General features: G+C 40.6%; 2 protein-coding genes across 2 annotated transcripts; one reads left to right on the top strand and one right to left on the bottom strand.

Moving 5' to 3' along the window:
* Window positions 1–2,059: 2,059 nt before the first annotated feature.
* LOC311132312 (tissue factor pathway inhibitor 2-like) lies at window positions 2,060–8,827 on the bottom strand. The gene is made up of 5 exons (XM_084165561.1): window positions 8,657–8,827; window positions 8,066–8,236; window positions 7,578–7,757; window positions 4,911–5,084; window positions 2,060–4,122 (listed from the first exon to the last, which is right to left on the bottom strand). The coding sequence occupies exons 1-5, from the start codon at window positions 8,730–8,732 to the stop codon at window positions 4,019–4,021; spliced, it is 705 nt and encodes a 234-aa protein (XP_084021687.1). The 5' UTR covers window positions 8,733–8,827; the 3' UTR covers window positions 2,060–4,018.
* Window positions 8,828–12,145: 3,318 nt separating this feature from the next.
* On the top strand, window positions 12,146–12,537 carry LOC311132191 (guanine nucleotide-binding protein G(T) subunit gamma-T1-like; the record flags this gene model as incomplete). The annotated part of the gene is made up of 2 exons (XM_084165411.1): window positions 12,146–12,244; window positions 12,409–12,537. The coding sequence occupies 2 exons, from the start codon at window positions 12,146–12,148 to the stop codon at window positions 12,535–12,537; spliced, it is 228 nt and encodes a 75-aa protein (XP_084021537.1).
* Window positions 12,538–16,723: the final 4,186 nt, after the last annotated feature.

Here is a 16,723-nt window from a genome sequence, read left to right as displayed (position 1 = left end):
TGTAGTGGAGGGTAAACGCAAGTAAACGCAGTTTACCCAGTTTTTTATTTATTTTTTTGCTTGACAGTTTACCCACCCTTTGCAGAAAAATGCATTGAAAGTATAGGGAGAGTAACTTTTTTCACCACAACTACTTTTTTCACCACTACAGCAGAGGTATACAGTACAGTTGATCTGTGTTTCCATAACATGGCCACGTGACAGAGAACGTAGGCGGTGAGACAGATAGACAGGGAGTGTCAGCCAGGCCAGGCCAGCCCAGCCCAGCCTTGGACCAGACCAGAGAGATCAATTCATGCAGGGGTGAGAGAGAGAGACACTCCTCTTAATCCCACACTGGATGATGGACTCTGGGGAAAGTGTGATGCCATGTGCTGGTACGGAAACAGCCAGGCGCCAGAGCACTCAGTCAGAAGATGTTTGGTTTATAATAATAATATAATATGCCATTTAGCAGACGCTTTTATCCAAAGCGACTTACAGTCATGTGCGCATACATTTTTACGTATGGGTGGTCCCGGGGATCGAACCCACTACCCTGGCGTTACAAGCGCCGTGCTCTACCAATTGAGCTACAGAGGACCACATTGAGCTACAGAGGACCACCTGGTTTAGGATGCATCTCAAATAGCACCCTATTCCCTTTGTAGTCCCTTTGTAGTGCACTACTTTTAACCAGGGCTGATATGGCTCTGGTCAAAAGTAGTGTAGTATATAGGGAATAGGGTGCCATTTAAGACGTACCTGGAGACTGACACCAAAAAGTGCCAGCTGGTGAGCAAAGGTCAGAAAATGTACTTCTTTCATAGGATTATTTAATTCGGTTCTTTATTATATCAGTCACCTCAACATGAACAAACTTCTTGATTCCCTTTTTGGGATAATTCAGAGGGATGATGAAGGGATGGAAAGGAGAGGGGTGCTGCTGCGTGCTCAATCCAGCAGTTAATAAACGTTGCCTTGGATCCCCACCCAGTGGCTGTTTATGCTCTGGGCCCTGCTTGCCAAGCTGTGAGGTCCTAACAGACGGAGGACCGTATCCATCCACATATAAAGTAGTTAGAAGTAATATACTCTGGTATAATGCTGGTAATAGACTCTGTTTATTATGGATACTAATATACAGTCCACATGGAGCTACTGGATGGTTTACCTGTGTTGCATAGCTTTCCACTTTCTCAAGCATACAGTGTCTGCGTCCCAAATGGCACCCTATTCCCTATATAGTGCACTACTTTTGACCAGAGTCCTATGGGCCTTGGTCAAAAGTAGTGCACTATACAGGGAATAGGGTGCCATTTGGAATGCACATCCATTTTTGTTTGCCAAGGGCAGCTGTAACGGGTGTAATTCTGCCACGAGGAGGCGCCTAAAGTTCTGTTACCTAAGTCCCCAAGTCATCCTCAAACTTGGTTAACTACCATCTTTTAGCTTCCAGCACTTTCAATTATATTATTTATAGAACACATGATTATTTGGTATACATGCAATCGCTTTTATGAAAAATACTCATGTTTTATTATTTAAATGTATATAGAATGACCACACCCGTCGCTATGGGCGGGCCATAGGGGGCCGGGCCCACCCCCAAAAATGCTTGTGCCCCCCCCCCCCCCCCACTTGAGGGAATTTATTATTAAATATACGTACTGTAGGCTAATAATAATTGTGCCCTGCCCTCCCATGCATTTCATATGCCCCCCTTAAGACTGAGGTCTGGCGACGGGTCTGAGAATGACAATTGTATATAGAACTGAAAATTGCCCTAGAACAACAGGCTAGGCTTATACATTATGTAAGGTATAGGGCTAAAGGGTCTGATTACTCATGAAATGGACTGATTAGCACATGGAACTCATGGTTCTCTATATAAAAGTAATTTAATTAAAACAGTGAATGAATTACCAGTAAATTGCCCTACCTAATGTCCTGTGATTAATACAGTGGCCTCAAGTACTCTTATGTGAGTCAAATCTCTCATAATCAGCACCATTTAGAATGAATAGGTTCCATTTCAGATGGTTTGTCTGTAATAGAAAATAAACCACCAAGTCTATTACAGAGATGGGCAGCTTTTAATGGCTTTTGCTGGAGGTTTTATCTCATAACAAAGCAACAAAAAACAGGGATACATTTTCTATGTGATTAAACTTAAGAACGATCTTCTCTGAAATGTGTCTTTGTTTTTTGACAAAAGCGAGGAGTTCAAACTTCAAAGTAGCAATTTGCATACAGAAAAATATGGGAACATTTTAATTCCTTCTAAATCCTTTTTAATGCTTCCTACGTTTCTGGTCCGGTGGTGTTCTATTGGATTTGCTGAGTTGTGTCACTGTCCGCCTCCTTCCTAACGCTAGCATCCTGTGACTCCATCTAAGGACAGGGAGATAGCCACGGCCAGATATAGTCTATTTATGACATCATCTCCTCAGTAATGGATGATTTACCCTGGACTCCTAATAGAGAACCAGTCAGACAGGTTTTATGCTATTTATATCCCAGCTGAATGGGCTAGCAATTTACCTTTGATGACTTCCATAAATATTTATTGCCGCTGGATCACAGCGCCACAACTGTTATTTTATGGGATGATTGAATCATGTGAAAAAAGCACAGGATGGGTAAAACGGAGTGGATGACAACAAATGGCTCCTAGGCCCAGTTTTATGAGACTCTACTTGAGAAGATGTATGAAACTTTTTTCCATGTCTGAGATGGTAGGGAACAACACTGAAAACAAGAAAGACATGTCTGTGTACTCAGTGCTTGACTTGGACTGAAATTGGTCCCGGTACTCATTTTGTGTGCCGGTACTGTTTATACTGTATTTAGGTGCAGGAACTCTGCAATAGTTTTAAGCCAATATTCTATCAGAGGTGCAGGAACTGAAGCAGTAGACATTTTGAGGTGCCAGTACTCAGTTGCGGTGAGCTCCTGACCAAGTCAAGCACTGTGTATACTGATTATGCTGCCAAAACGAATATTTCCAGATACAATAAAATGTATGAGAGTAAACAGAACAGGTTATTACTTTTCTATTCTGATGTTTGTTTCTCAACAAAAACTTGTAAGTTAGGGTTCATGTCAAAACAACTAAATACATGTGAAATGTCATGTCATGTTATTGTATAATGGGCGGGAATGTGTCCGTGTGTTATTATGTACCACAGATTGCATTGTTGTGTTGACTTTGTGACCACAAAGTCATAAAACCTGCCTGTTTCTCTATTTATCTTCTTGAAATTTGATTTGAAACCTAACCCTAACCTTAACCACACTGCTAACCTTATGACTAACCCTAACCTTAAATGAAGACCAAAAAGCGCATTTTTGTTCTCATTACTTTTTATGATAATAGCCAATTTGGACATTGTGGCTGTGCTATCTAGTGGAAACCCAGAAGGGACAAGGTGACGATGCAAGCATACGTGACAAATGAGGAGCCAGAGGAAAATGAAGAAGTATTAACACACATTCAGTTCTTATTCATACTTAATAACAGGACTATCCAGACAAGGCAAAGTTTAGCTTTTTTTTAAATAATATCCTAAATATGCCAAAATATGCCATATAAGGCTAACCAAAGGTTTTTGTTGAAAAGTACTATGTTAAAAACACAAAAAATACATTAATTATTTTGCTAACAAAAATAAAATGCTATATTGTATGATAGTTGCCATGGTAAATGTATTCTACAATACATTAAATTTTTTACATTTTAGTAATTTAGCAGACGCTCTTATCCAGAGCGACTTACAGTTAGTGAGTGCATACATTTTTCATACTGGCCCCCGACACTGTCTTGAGAAAGCTACTCAGCAAAAATACTGCTGGTGTAGGTTGATTCACATTTGAGTGGTTGGTTCGCTATTTTCATCTGTGCATCACAGTTTAGGTCTATAGAAAAGGCAGTGCAAGTAGCTAGTTACTTCTGGTGCAGTAAAAAACATACAATTCAACATATCAATGTCTGTTCATTTACAGTCAATTCATGTCCCTTTGAATAAAAATCACTGAATCAAATTGTTGACCGTTTAATACCGTTATTAGGCTTTATTCTAATGCGGTTTTTGGTGGTTGTTCTCTTCATGCCTGTTTTTCTGATTTTCCATGGTTTCCCAGCTGAAACAAAGAAAATGACATACAGGTTATTAATACATCACAGTCACGTGCAGAACGTTCGGTTTGCCTGCTGGGGGGCAGGAAGAGCCTGACCACGACTAAAACCATCTAAAACTATTGAAAACTGTGTGCAGATTAATCTAAACAACACATACTTGTCATTTATAGTATAATTGTATTTTATATTACTCAAATATCCAATTAATGTGGCCAATATTGAGAGATTGAGGTGTAATCCAGCTGTTTTGGGGCACTGTACTGCATTGAAAGCTGGCTGCGCTTGATCCCCAGTTAGAAATTGACAAAGTCATAAAGCATTTTTCTTATAATCTGATCCGTATACCGCACTATTACTACAACTCAGCCTCCAGGATGTGTGAGCGGTTCATCTATTCAGTATTCCAGTCACATAATCACCAAAAAACACAGCTACATGTAACTTTAACCTGTCTATAAACTGCCACATTTAAATTATTACTGGGATACTAAAAATATATTCAGTGTGTTAGCTTGCGCTAATGAGAAGCCCTGTAGCCATTACTGCAATTATGGGGAACATGTAAATGGTTGTTGGGCTGACAAATGTAATAAGTCTGTTGTTCATTATATTCAACAACACCCCCCCCAGTTCTATCTTCAGATAAACAAAGAATAGAGGATACTGTGTGTGCGTGTTTGTATGTGTGTGCGCGTGCATATGCACACAGGTACACCTGTGTGGGTAGGTGTGTGTGTGTGCGTGCGTGCACGTATGTGCATGCGTATGTGTGTCATGACCATTATCATACCTTTAGCACAGACGTCCACGCAGCTTTGCCTGGATATAAAGTTGTTGCTGCTTCCTCCACAGCCTGAATAGATGAACCGCTCACACATCCTGGAGGCTGAGTTGTAGTAGTAGCGTGGTATAGATGCAGCACAGCCTCCTTTATCCAGGGGATCCAGGCAGAGCACAGGAGTAGCTGGCAATCACACAAAACAACTATAAGAACTCTGTGAGAGAGAAGGCTAATCTTCAGCTAACATTATCTAGTTTTAAACCAAGAAGCTAATCTCTGGTGTCTTAATAACATTAGTAGATGTAAAATTGAGCGAGGGCACTGGATGGAATCATTTCGGAATAAAGGTGTCTAAAAAAAAGGACAACAAGAACTCTGTAATTGCAGTCTACTCTTCGGCTAGCATTGTCTCATTTTAGACCAAGAGGCTCATCTCCGGCTTCTGAACATAAACAGAAGCACAACTGTATAGAGGGCCATATGGAATAATTTCAGGGCAATTTTTGCGGAAAATTAAGGAACTCGCATACTGTGAGACCCTTGAGTATTGTATTGATAGAGCAGGCTGTTAGAGTCAGGGTTGGTATTTTTGTACTGTTCCTTTTATCTTGTTTAATTTCCTCTTTACTTACAGATGTATGATCTTAATTTGAGCCAGCAGGAAAAAAAAATCTTACAGCAACAGGAAATGTGAATTAGTATGTAGATTATAATTAAAGCTGCAATATGTAACTTTTTGGGCGACCTGACTAAATTCACATTGAAATGTCAGTTATACAGTGAGGGGAAAAAAGTATTTGATCCCCTGCTGATTTTGTACATTTGCCCACTGACAAAGAAATGATCAGTCTATAATTTTAATGGTAGGGACAAGATTGTAGACCTACACAAGACTGGAATGGGCTACAAGACCATCGCCAAGCAGCTTGGTGAGAAGGTGACAACAGTTGGTGCGATTATTCGCAAATGGAAGAAACACAAAATAACTGTCAATCTCCCTCGGCCTGGGGCTCCATGCAAGATCTCACCTCGTGGAGTTGCAATGATCATGAGAACGGTGAGGAATCAGCCCAGAACTACACGGGAGGATCTTGTCAATGATCTCAAGGCAGCTGGGACCATAGTCACCAAGAAAACAATTGGTAACACACTACGCCGTGAAGGACTGAAATCCTGCAGCGGGGGTGTTTTTCTGCTAAGGGGACAGGACAACTTCACCGCATCAAAGGGACGATGGACAGGGCCATGTACCTGTCAAATCTTGGGTGAGAACCTCCTTCCCTCAGCCAGGGCATTGAAAATGGGTCGTGGATGGGTATTCCAGCATGACAATGACCCAAAACACACGGCCAAGGCAACAAAGGAGTGGCTCAAGAAGACGCACATTAAGGTCCTGGAGTGGTCTAGCCAATCTCCAGACCTTAATCCCATAGAAAATCTGTGGAGGGAGCTGAAGGTTAGAGTTGCCAAACGTCAGCCTCGAAACCTTAATGACTTGGGAGAAAATCTGCAAAGAGGAGTGGGACAAAATCCCTCCTGAGATGTGTGCAAACCTGGTGGCCAACTACAAGAAACCTCTGACCTCTGTGATTGCCAACTAGGGTTTTTCCACCAAGTACTAAGTCATGTTTTGCAGAGGGGTCAAATACTTATTTCCCTCATTAAAATGCAAATCAATTTATAACATTTTTGACATGCGTTTTTCTGGAGTTTTTGTTGTTATTCTGTCTCTCACTGTTCAAATAAACCTACCATTAAAATGATAGACTGATCATGTCTTTGTCAGTGGGCAAACATACAAAATCAGCAGGGGATCAAATACTTTTTTAACTCACTGTAGATCTGTCATTCTGAAAGCAAGTCTAAGAAGCGGTAGATCTGTTTTATGTGTGCTAATTCTATGCTTCTTAAGTTACATTTTTACGTCTTTTACTTTCGGTTTTGTACACCAGCTTCAAACAGCTGAAAATACAACAGTTTTGGTAATGGAAAATATATTTCACAATGGTTTAAATGGTACAATAATTCTCTACACTATATTTGCTTGTTTTGTCACATAAACTGAAATTAGGCTAACTATTTGAATTTTAGCAACCAGGAAATGGTGAAGCCATTTCTGCATAGTGCATCTTTAATGGTAATGTTTGTAGGGGTTGATACATTTCATAAGGGAAAATCAAGTATGACATTTTAAAGTGGAAATTACAAACTTCAGAAGCCTTTTTAAACCTCAAATACACTACAAGTTTAAAATGTCCTGCATTGCAGGAAAGTTGTCCTGCAACAGTGTGATCAAATTAAGATGTAAATTAAGATCCTACATCTGTAAACATCAACTATTACATGACCTCATGGCTAGGGTGTGACGAGGATGTGGGTGTTTACAATCAAATTGCTCGGCCGATTTCATGAAAAAGGTTCCTCTAATCTTGTTTCTACATAATTCCTTGTGTAATTCTTGCGAGCAAAGTTAAATATGTTTCCTCAAAATTAATACAAAGTTAATAACACAACAGAGTGAACACAGTAGAACACAGTAGAATCTGTTTCTAAATAGCATTGTTTACGTGGAATGAGCCTATGTACTCAACACTGAATGTGGAAATGCTTTCCCTATCGTGCAGCACAGCTGATAGAACACAGCCTGACTGTTGACTTTGACCATTCTCCACATACTTTTGTGTGGTCTACAGTACTCCATGCAAGACATCTGGTCCTGGAAGCGGTTCTCGTTGCCCTGGCATCCGCCGTAGATGAACTGCTCACACTGCATGGTGGTCATGTTGAAGAAGTAGCGCCAGTGCATGGCACGGCAGGGACCCTCCTCCTTCTGGAACCTGCAGATCTGGGGGATCTCTGGTGGGGGGAGAAGGTGCAAAGACACACATTCTTAGAAGAACTATTAAAAAGTGAAACGTGTCACGGTGTATTGCCATTTACCCTAAATAAGTTTAAGTGTCCATTTCAAAACGTTTTCAAAAACACTAAATAGTGCTTTAATGGCCAGATTTCCACAAACTTCACGATTTGAATGGTTACAATAGTCTTGATGGCATATCAAATAAATGAATACATTATTTAAAATAGCAAACTTTTCAATGCAAAGGCAAAATTGCTAAACGAATACAGACTTTTATAAAAAATACAAATAAAGGTCAACTTACTTGGTATCCTAAAACATGCTTTCTTACATGCCTGAAAACTCATGAAGTTGTTCTCATTCCCTTGGCAGCCTCCATAGCTGAACTCCTCACATTGTTGAGTGATTGTATTGTAGTAGTAACGCTGGATATCTTCTCTGCAAGGTCCATCATCTACTTGAAGAAGACACACCTCTGGAATGAGAAGAAACACACAACATCAACACTATTGCTGGCTTTGTAATTAGCGTTACAGATAGCATGCTAGAAATTGAAAGGTAAATTCCTATTAAACCTGAAGCGTTTACCATGAATGCGGTCTCCGCTAATGAGGGAACGTTGCCTTTAACTGTCAATCAAACTGAAACGCTGTATTTCCGCGATACGGATCGAATAGAGCCCCTAGGTAAATGAATTTCACATGCTGAAGTACATGTCAACAACAACTTTATCACTACTAGAAAGGCATGAGCCAACGCCTATTTAATTGATTATCATGGGATTGAAAGGTAGTTTGGTGCTTTGAGAACTCTCAAAACGAATACAATCAACATGTGACTAGCAGTCACGGTATTAAGAATAAAGTTCATACAAGATAATCACATTTTTCTTTACCTTGTTTCGGTGACAATGCAAAAACGTAACAAAGCGAGCATGAAAGCATCAGAAAAATCAATAAACTGAACTCCATTGTTGTAGATCGGTTCCAAATTCAACTATCCAAACTCTTCTAACTTTACGCACGAGAAGTGCAGACATCTATACTCTTATAAAGGTTTTCCCAACGAACCGTAGGGGCGGGCTATAGCTGATAATGACTCATTTGTAATTTCCATATAATTATATAGATGTACAGTATGTGTGTGAACTAGCCAGGTTTGGCAACAGATTTTCATGCGAATATTCTAAAATTCCGCATTTCCCATCAGAGATGTGTTTCCAACATATTTACTTGTTGAGGATAAAAGGCTGTGTATGATGACGTGGTGCACATAAAAATAACTTTGGTCGTTAAATTCCCATGTACCGAATAAAAAATATAATTGAAATGGGTTTCCATCGCATTTTGAACTCTACTGGTGGTTTTGTCACAAACATTTTTGAGTTATATAGGGAATATGCCCACTCTGGTATTGCCACGTGCGCTCTAGCCAACAAATCGCAGATACAGTGCTGGTATAGCCTACTACATAATGAGACTATTATGGACAAAATAGCGAGATTATTTGTATTTGTCAAACGGCAAAGCATCGATCATCATGTCACCAGAATAAGACCCTCGATATTTATTGGAAATGAGCATGAAACTCATCCCCATTCACTTTCACCACCCTGTGAAGTTCATCCTAATTTATTTAATCTGTAGCCTAATAAACTGCATGCTTTCCCGAGTTGTAGTGGGAGGACCACGCAACATGTCATCACGTGACTCCAAGTTTTCTTCAATATGATGGTTATTATATCAATATTTGTGCATAAAAGCGTTGCCACCGCAATTTCTTGCATAATTAATTTTACTGACACAAAAAGATCCCACCTTTTGTAGCATATTTTGTGACTGTAACTACCAATTGAATATCACGAATAAGTGGTTAAAAAGTACAGAAAAAAACAAACATTTAACTTGTATTTTTCATTCATTACATGGGAATTTAACCGCAAAAGTAATTTTTATGTGCACGATGTCATCACACACAGCCTTCTATCTGCAAAAAGTCCGTTTGATAGAAACACATACCAGGTGGGAAAATGCACATATTGTTTTATGCAGATTTTAGAATATATGCATGAAAATCTGTCGCAAATTGGATAGAAACCTACCTTGTCTCCCCTCATGCAGAGCACCAAACATGTTCCAATTCATTTGCAGTGGAGATTCTTTCTGTTTCACACTGTACACCCTGTTTTGTTCTGTGCTTGAATCCAAAACGTACAGGCAGCACAATTCAAATGTAGGCTAGACTGCAGAATTATCCTCAGTACCTGACCTGTAATTGATTGAATATTGAATAGGAGCCTTGGTCTAAGAAGAGAAAGGCCTATTCCTCAATCTCAATACATTTCAATTACATAGGTGGAGAGCTAGTAGAGAACAGCAACAGGAGGGGGGAATGATTTCATAACATGAACCCATTCACAAACTCATTTTAAACCAAGGCCATTTTCTCTCCCTGACTGTCCTCTTAGTTAAACCTTGATCCCATCTCTCTCAGTATATTGTAGAGGAGGCTGTCATCCTTTCAGTAGAAATGACCTTCGCCACCCCATTCTCGCCATGGCACAATACTCTTTCTCCCTTGACAGGATAATGTCTGACCAGTGACCACTATGCTACATCTAAAAGCCATAGAACATGTAGGCTAATAGATACATAGGAACACATCTCATGGATGCATCAGTTGCAGTATCTTTCCTAGATCTAGACTCTACACTGAAAACGCTTGTTACCTTGCTTCATCCCAAAGCCATAGAAAATGTAGACTTATAGTTACTTAGACTATACTTAAGCAATAAGGCCTGAGGGGGTGTGGTATATGGCTAATATACCATGGCTAAGGGCTGTTCTTAAGCATGACGCAACGCGGAGTGCCTGGATACAGCCCTTAGCTGTGGTATATTGGCCATATACCACAAACCCCCCAAGGTGCCTTATTGCTATTATAAACTGGTTACCAACGTAATTAGAGCAGTAAAAATTAAAGTTTTGTCATACCCGTGGTATATGGTCTCACATACCACGGTGTTACAGGAGGGGGTCGCAGTTCCGGAGCGACCCACTAGGTGTCATCCTCCGACAACCTTAGGCACCTCCTCACTCACAGTCTGAACTAATCATGACCCTATTGGTGTCACCTGTGTCTACCTGTTCACCTGTGTATTTATGCCCTCACTTCCCTGTGTTCCCTTGCTCTGTTTTCTCTGCTAGTTTCTTAATGCCAAACAGTACTAATCAGTGTCTGATCGCGAGACATATGTACAGGTACTTGAGAAGTGTTCTCCCTGTTTCATTGTTGTTTTCAGCCTGTTTTTGGAGACCAATTTGCTCCTCCTTTATTTTATTGTGACAAGTCCGTTATTTTGTATCCTGGTTTTGGGACCACCAGTAAAGATCCTGGTTTCACCATCTCTGCCTACTGCCTACTGTCTATCCTGCACCGCACCTGGGTCACACCTCACACCAACCCTTACACCATGGCTGTCAGCCAATCAGCATTCGGGGCTCGAACCAGCCAGTTTATCTCATGGATGCAGCCGTATCTCTATGATTTCAGTTCAAGCTCATCCATCCCTTATATCTAAACAACAGGTTTAGACTAACAGTGAAATGCTTACTTACAGGTCCTTTTCCAACAATGCAGATGATCCTAATGATGATGTATCCTTCAACATGACAGGTTGAAGGTAAATACAGATTAGTCTTCTTATCATGCTAACATTAACTGCTGTGTCATTCCCCTTGACCCTTATCTGCACTGGAACAGTGAAGACAATCACAGGCAACATATTGTACGTATCCACATGTTATTCATATTCTTCCACTCTCACTGCAACTCTTCGACGTCTCAACAACACAACTGCCATGTGGTTAAAACAAAAGAGACTCATAACACCTGTACTTCGGAGAGTGAACCTTTGGCCTCTGCAGTGTTGGAATAAAGGGCCTGGTTTTAATCAGATTAAGAGATTAGGATGTTTATGCAGATTACTTTATAACCCGGATTGAGGGAGAGGAGAGGGATTTCTCTGGCAGTATTCAGGGGTGGAAGACTGGTCCTTGTAAGACGCTTTAAGTCTTTTTGTTCCTTGTCTTTTATGTAATTAATATATATTTGATAAATTAATATTATTTAATTAATTAATCTAGCAATCATAGGGAAGGGATAATCTGAGCGTAGGATTGGGGACTATAAAAAAAAAATATCAATGAATATTCACAACCCTAATCAACAAAACAACTAATGAAGTACCACCTAATGCATGCAATGATGACTATTTAGCTTCTACGAGACACATTTTAAAATAGTTTTTGTGAGTGTGGCTCTACTTTAAGAATAATGTTTACCTTCCCTTCGGCAACAATGTATTTATTTTATTTGACAGACAATGCCGGGGGTGATAAATATGGACGAGTTGACAGATGTGGATAAGGCTAAAATGGAAAGAGACCAAAAGAAGATTGAAGTCAAGCTTGAGAGATGGCTGGTAAATTCGACCAGCTTACTTTGATTGATAATTTTTCCAGTTGTAAAAGTAATATCTATGTAATAACAATACGTGGAATGGATTGGTCATCAAATGAGACTGTAATGGCATTCTTGATATTACAGTTGTGTGTGTTAACGGTTTACCCTTCTTTCGTACGACAGACGTCTAAGTGCTGTACTGAGTTTATGGAGGCCGTTCAGGCCGGTGTGGAAGACGACACCCTGGTCAAAGGCATCGCAGAGGACAAGAACCCATTCAAGGAGTTGAAAGGTGGATGTGTCGTCTGCTGAAGAGGACAGGAGTCAGAACAGACAGAGGAGCTTTCCTTTCACCGATTAGACCCTCTCTAGTGCACAAGGACATTCCCCCTACCTAAGAAACATTGCTGGATCACCATTAGCCAACCGAGAGGAAGCGAAAAAAATAAATAAAAAAATAAACAGATGTACATTTCTGAATATATAAATATAAACCTCATGAACCCATGTAAATGAATCTCCCTGGATTGAAGCAGTGAATAAGAGTTGTTTTTGACAATGATTGTCAGAGCTTTGTTGGATGGTTTATATTGTCAGTAAAGTGCTTGTCTCCCATGTTGCAGAGTGTGCACCATCTGTAGTTTTTTTCTTCAAGTGCTTTTTCAATGGAAAAAGGTCAACGGGAAAGTAAGCAGCAAGTATGTTTTAGTCACCACCTGCCATTATAAAGTTCAGCCTTGGTACGCTACACCTTGATACTTTGCCTGGCATAACCTATGCCAACTGCAATTATACCTGACACGACAATTGCGCATGAGCGAATCCTAAACGCACACACAACTGTCACTTGCACAGAAATGGCTCTGCTTGAAGGAGCTTTGTAGGTGGCCGTCATTTCTACAAATTAACCTTGGTTACATTTTACATTTACATTTTAGTCATTTAGCAGACGCTCTTAACCAGAGCGACTTACAGGAGCAATTAGGGTTAAGTGCCTTGCTCAAGGGCACATTAACGTCATTTAGCAGACGCTCTTAGCCAGAGCGACTCACAAATTGGTGCGTTCACCCTATAGCCAGTGGGATAACCACTTTACAATTTGGGGGGGGGGGGGGGGTTAGAAGGAATACTTTATCCTATCCCAGGTATTCCTTAAAGAGGTGGGGTTTCAAATGTCTCCGGAAGGTGGTGAGTGACTCCGCTGTCCTGGCGTCGTGAGGGAGCTTGTTCCACCATTGGGGTGCCAGAGCAGCGAACAGTTTTGACTGGGCTGAGCGGGAGCTATGCTTCCGCAGAGGAAGGGGAGCCAGCAGGCCAGAGGTGGATGAACGCAATGTCCTCGTTTGGGTGTAGGGACTGATCAGAGCCTGAAGGTACAGAGGTGCCGTTCCCCTCACTGCTCCATAGGCAAGCACCATGGTCTTGTAGCGGATGCGAGCTTCAACTGGAAGCCAGTGGAGTGTGCGGAGGAGGGGGGTGACGTGAGAGAACTTGGGAAGGTTGAACACCAGACGGGCTGCGGCATTCTGGATGAGTTGTGGTTAGCAGTACAATGAAGCTGACTGGAAATGTGTCATCTAAACCCAAAGCCACCAGTAGTTCGCAGACAACGGCTGATCATTTACTCTACACAATAGAACATTTTGCACTGAAGGAGTTTCTCAAAAAGGTATGAAAGAGTGCTAACCTAGCTAGCCAGTTAGCTATCAAAGCATAGCACGACAACAATGAAACACAGAAACAGAATAAATAAATAATGATTCAATTTCACAAAGAAAGTTAACTAATATAGCTTTCGTGGGTATGGATATTTGTGATATAACTCACAAATGATAGTAACACTACATAACGTGAAAGTAGGTAAGAGGTCACTAGCATAAAGGCTAATTCAGCTCGAGCTGTGTCCATCAACATCAGCAAGTTTTTTTTTATGTTGACACAAACCACTCAGGTTCTATTCGTATTATATGAATAACATTTCAGTTATGTCCTACAACAATATTTCCCAATATTATACGCTTCTCAACCTAAACAGAACAGCAAAAGCCGCGCATTGTTTTGATACAGCCTTGTGGGATAAAAAAATATCCACTGACTGTCACGTGACGTCTGTCTTGAACTTGAAGTGATATCAATTGCAGGATGGTAACATTCTACATCATCAACTTGATATAGATACTTTGTATATTGTTATTGTAGTCCTTATTGCCCACTTATTCCTCAGGAACAACTAGCAAATTGCCTGTAATTTACTCCTTGAGAAACAGAAAACAGCAGAGCAATAATCTGCTTGATAAACCTGCCCTTCATATTAATCAGGCTTATTATAGGCAACCCTGGTCCTGGAGTGCCACAGATACTGAGGTGTTTGAGTTATAGCAAATATGATCTATTATTAACAAGATAGTCGAGTGACCACTCTCACAATGGAAATACATATCCTCAAAGATGGAATGCAGGCGGGAGCAGGCGAGAGCCCAACCATTATGAAACTTCTATTCGATCAAATAAGCCTCACGTTCTATTCGCTCAAATAAGCCTGACGTAGCACATTAGCAATTACATTTGTTGTTGACCAAATTCAACACACATTGACTTCCATGCAGAAATTCCTCACTTCGTGGTCTTATTTTTGTGGACAGATTTTGGGCAGAGTAAACCCTCTCTCTTCGCCTCTTCTTCTCTGGTTATAGAGCCTACACTTTTTATTTTAGACCTGGGAGACCAGTAAGTGGAATTCAGCCAATCATTAATGTTTATCATTAGTGACTCTTTAAATGACGAGGGATACTGTACCTAATTGGAACAAGGCATAAGCTAAACTCTATAGTAGCCTACCTGCAGCCCTTCAAGACTATGGTTGGCTTCCACATTGCTAGACTAGACAGTCACCGGGGACAACAATCTCGAAATACATACAGAGACCCCATAAAAACAAAAAAACAAAGACTGAGCGGTAAATGGAAGCAAAATTGTTTTGTGATTCAAACCCCAAAGGATGCAGGGAGGTTAAAGATAAACGGACATGCGAAAGAATAGGAAGGATATAAAAGGAAAAAGGAAAGGCGGAACAATATGAATACAACTCACCAGTGGGAAATATAGGAACTGTAGTTTATTAAAAGAATACAGTTGAGGGTTCCGTGCATTGTAAACTTGGTAGTGGTACACAAAAGGGTTACGAGAAATCCTTGAGTGACTACAAGGTCATAATCACATTGCATATCCAATCAGAGTGGAATTGCCCAGATGTTACTGGAAGGTTATTGCACTGTATCCAGCTTGGTGTAAAACACAACCATGTCAGGGGAAAGTAGTGTTCTTGACAGTGCTCTTGACCCCGACTCACAATTCACAGCTCTGCGGTGTGAAATTGTTCTGGTATGCAACACTACCAGTCAACAATAACCTTTGTACAGTGCATTCGGAAAGTATTCAGACCCCTTTACTTTTTCCCCATTTTGATACGTTAAAACCTTATTCTAAAATGGATTCAATTAAACAATCTACACACAATACACCATAATGACAAAGCAAAAACAGGTTTTTAGATTTTTTGGGAAATGTATTAAAAATAAAAACAGAAATACCTTATTTACATAATTATTCAGACCCTTTGCAATGAGACTCGAAATTGAGCTCAGGTGCATCCTGTTTCCATTGATCATCCTTGAGATGTTTCCACAACTTGATTGGAGTCCACCTGTGGTAAATTCAATTGATTGGACATAATTTGGAAAGGCATACACCTGTCTATATAAGGTTCCACAGTCGACAGTGCACGTCAGAGCAAAAACCAACCCATGAGGTCGAAGGAATTGTCCGGAGAGCTCCGAGACAGGATTGAGTCGAGGGGAGCCTAGTCAGGATCGAGGCAAAGATGAACGGAACAAAGTACAGAGAGAACCTTGATGAAAACCTGCTCCAGAGTGCTCAGGACCTGAGACTGGGGTGAAGGTTCACCTTCCAACAGGACAACGACTCTAAGCACACAGCCAAGACAACGCAGGAATGGCTTCAGGACAAGTCTCTGAATGTCCTTGAGTGACCCAGCCAGAGCCCGGACTTGAACCCGATCTAACATCTCTGGAAAGACCTGAAAATAGCTGTGCAGCGACGCTCCCCATCCAACCTGACAGAGCTTGCGAGGATCTGCAGAGAAGAATGGGAGAAACTCCCCAAATACAGGTGTGCCAAGCTTGTAGCATCATACCCAATAACACTCAAGGCTGTAATCGCTGCCAAAGGTGCTTCAACAAAGTACTGAGTAAAGGGTCTGAATACTTATGTAAATGTGATATTTCCGTTTTTTTTAAACCTGTTTTTGCTTTGTCATTATGGGTTATTGTGTGAAAAAAAAACAATTTAATTAATTTTAAAATAAGGCTGTAACGTAACAAAATGTGGAAAAGGTCAAGGGATCTGAATACTTTCTGAATGCACTGTATATGATTTAGGGTCCCAGTAAAGATAAACATTTCCCTTTCCAAGACCTAGC

This window comes from Coregonus lavaretus, assembly GCF_964263955.1.
Source record: "Coregonus lavaretus genome assembly, chromosome: 7".
NCBI classification, from domain to species: domain Eukaryota; kingdom Metazoa; phylum Chordata; class Actinopteri; order Salmoniformes; family Salmonidae; genus Coregonus; species Coregonus lavaretus.
Note: the sequence above shows the minus strand (reverse complement) of the source record. Positions and strands in the feature narration are given on the sequence as shown.

Coding starts and splice junctions, on each gene's coding strand:
- LOC311132312 (XM_084165561.1), bottom strand. CDS start 8,732: ATGGAGTTCAGTTTATTGATTTTTCTGATGCTTTCATGCTCGCTTTGT. Junction 7,758..8,065: donor AGCATGTTTTAGGATACCAA/GTAAGTTGACCT, acceptor TCCCCCCACCAG/AGATCCCCCAGATCTGCAGG. Junction 5,085..7,577: donor GTACTGTAGACCACACAAAA/GTATGTGGAGAA, acceptor TGTGATTGCCAG/CTACTCCTGTGCTCTGCCTG.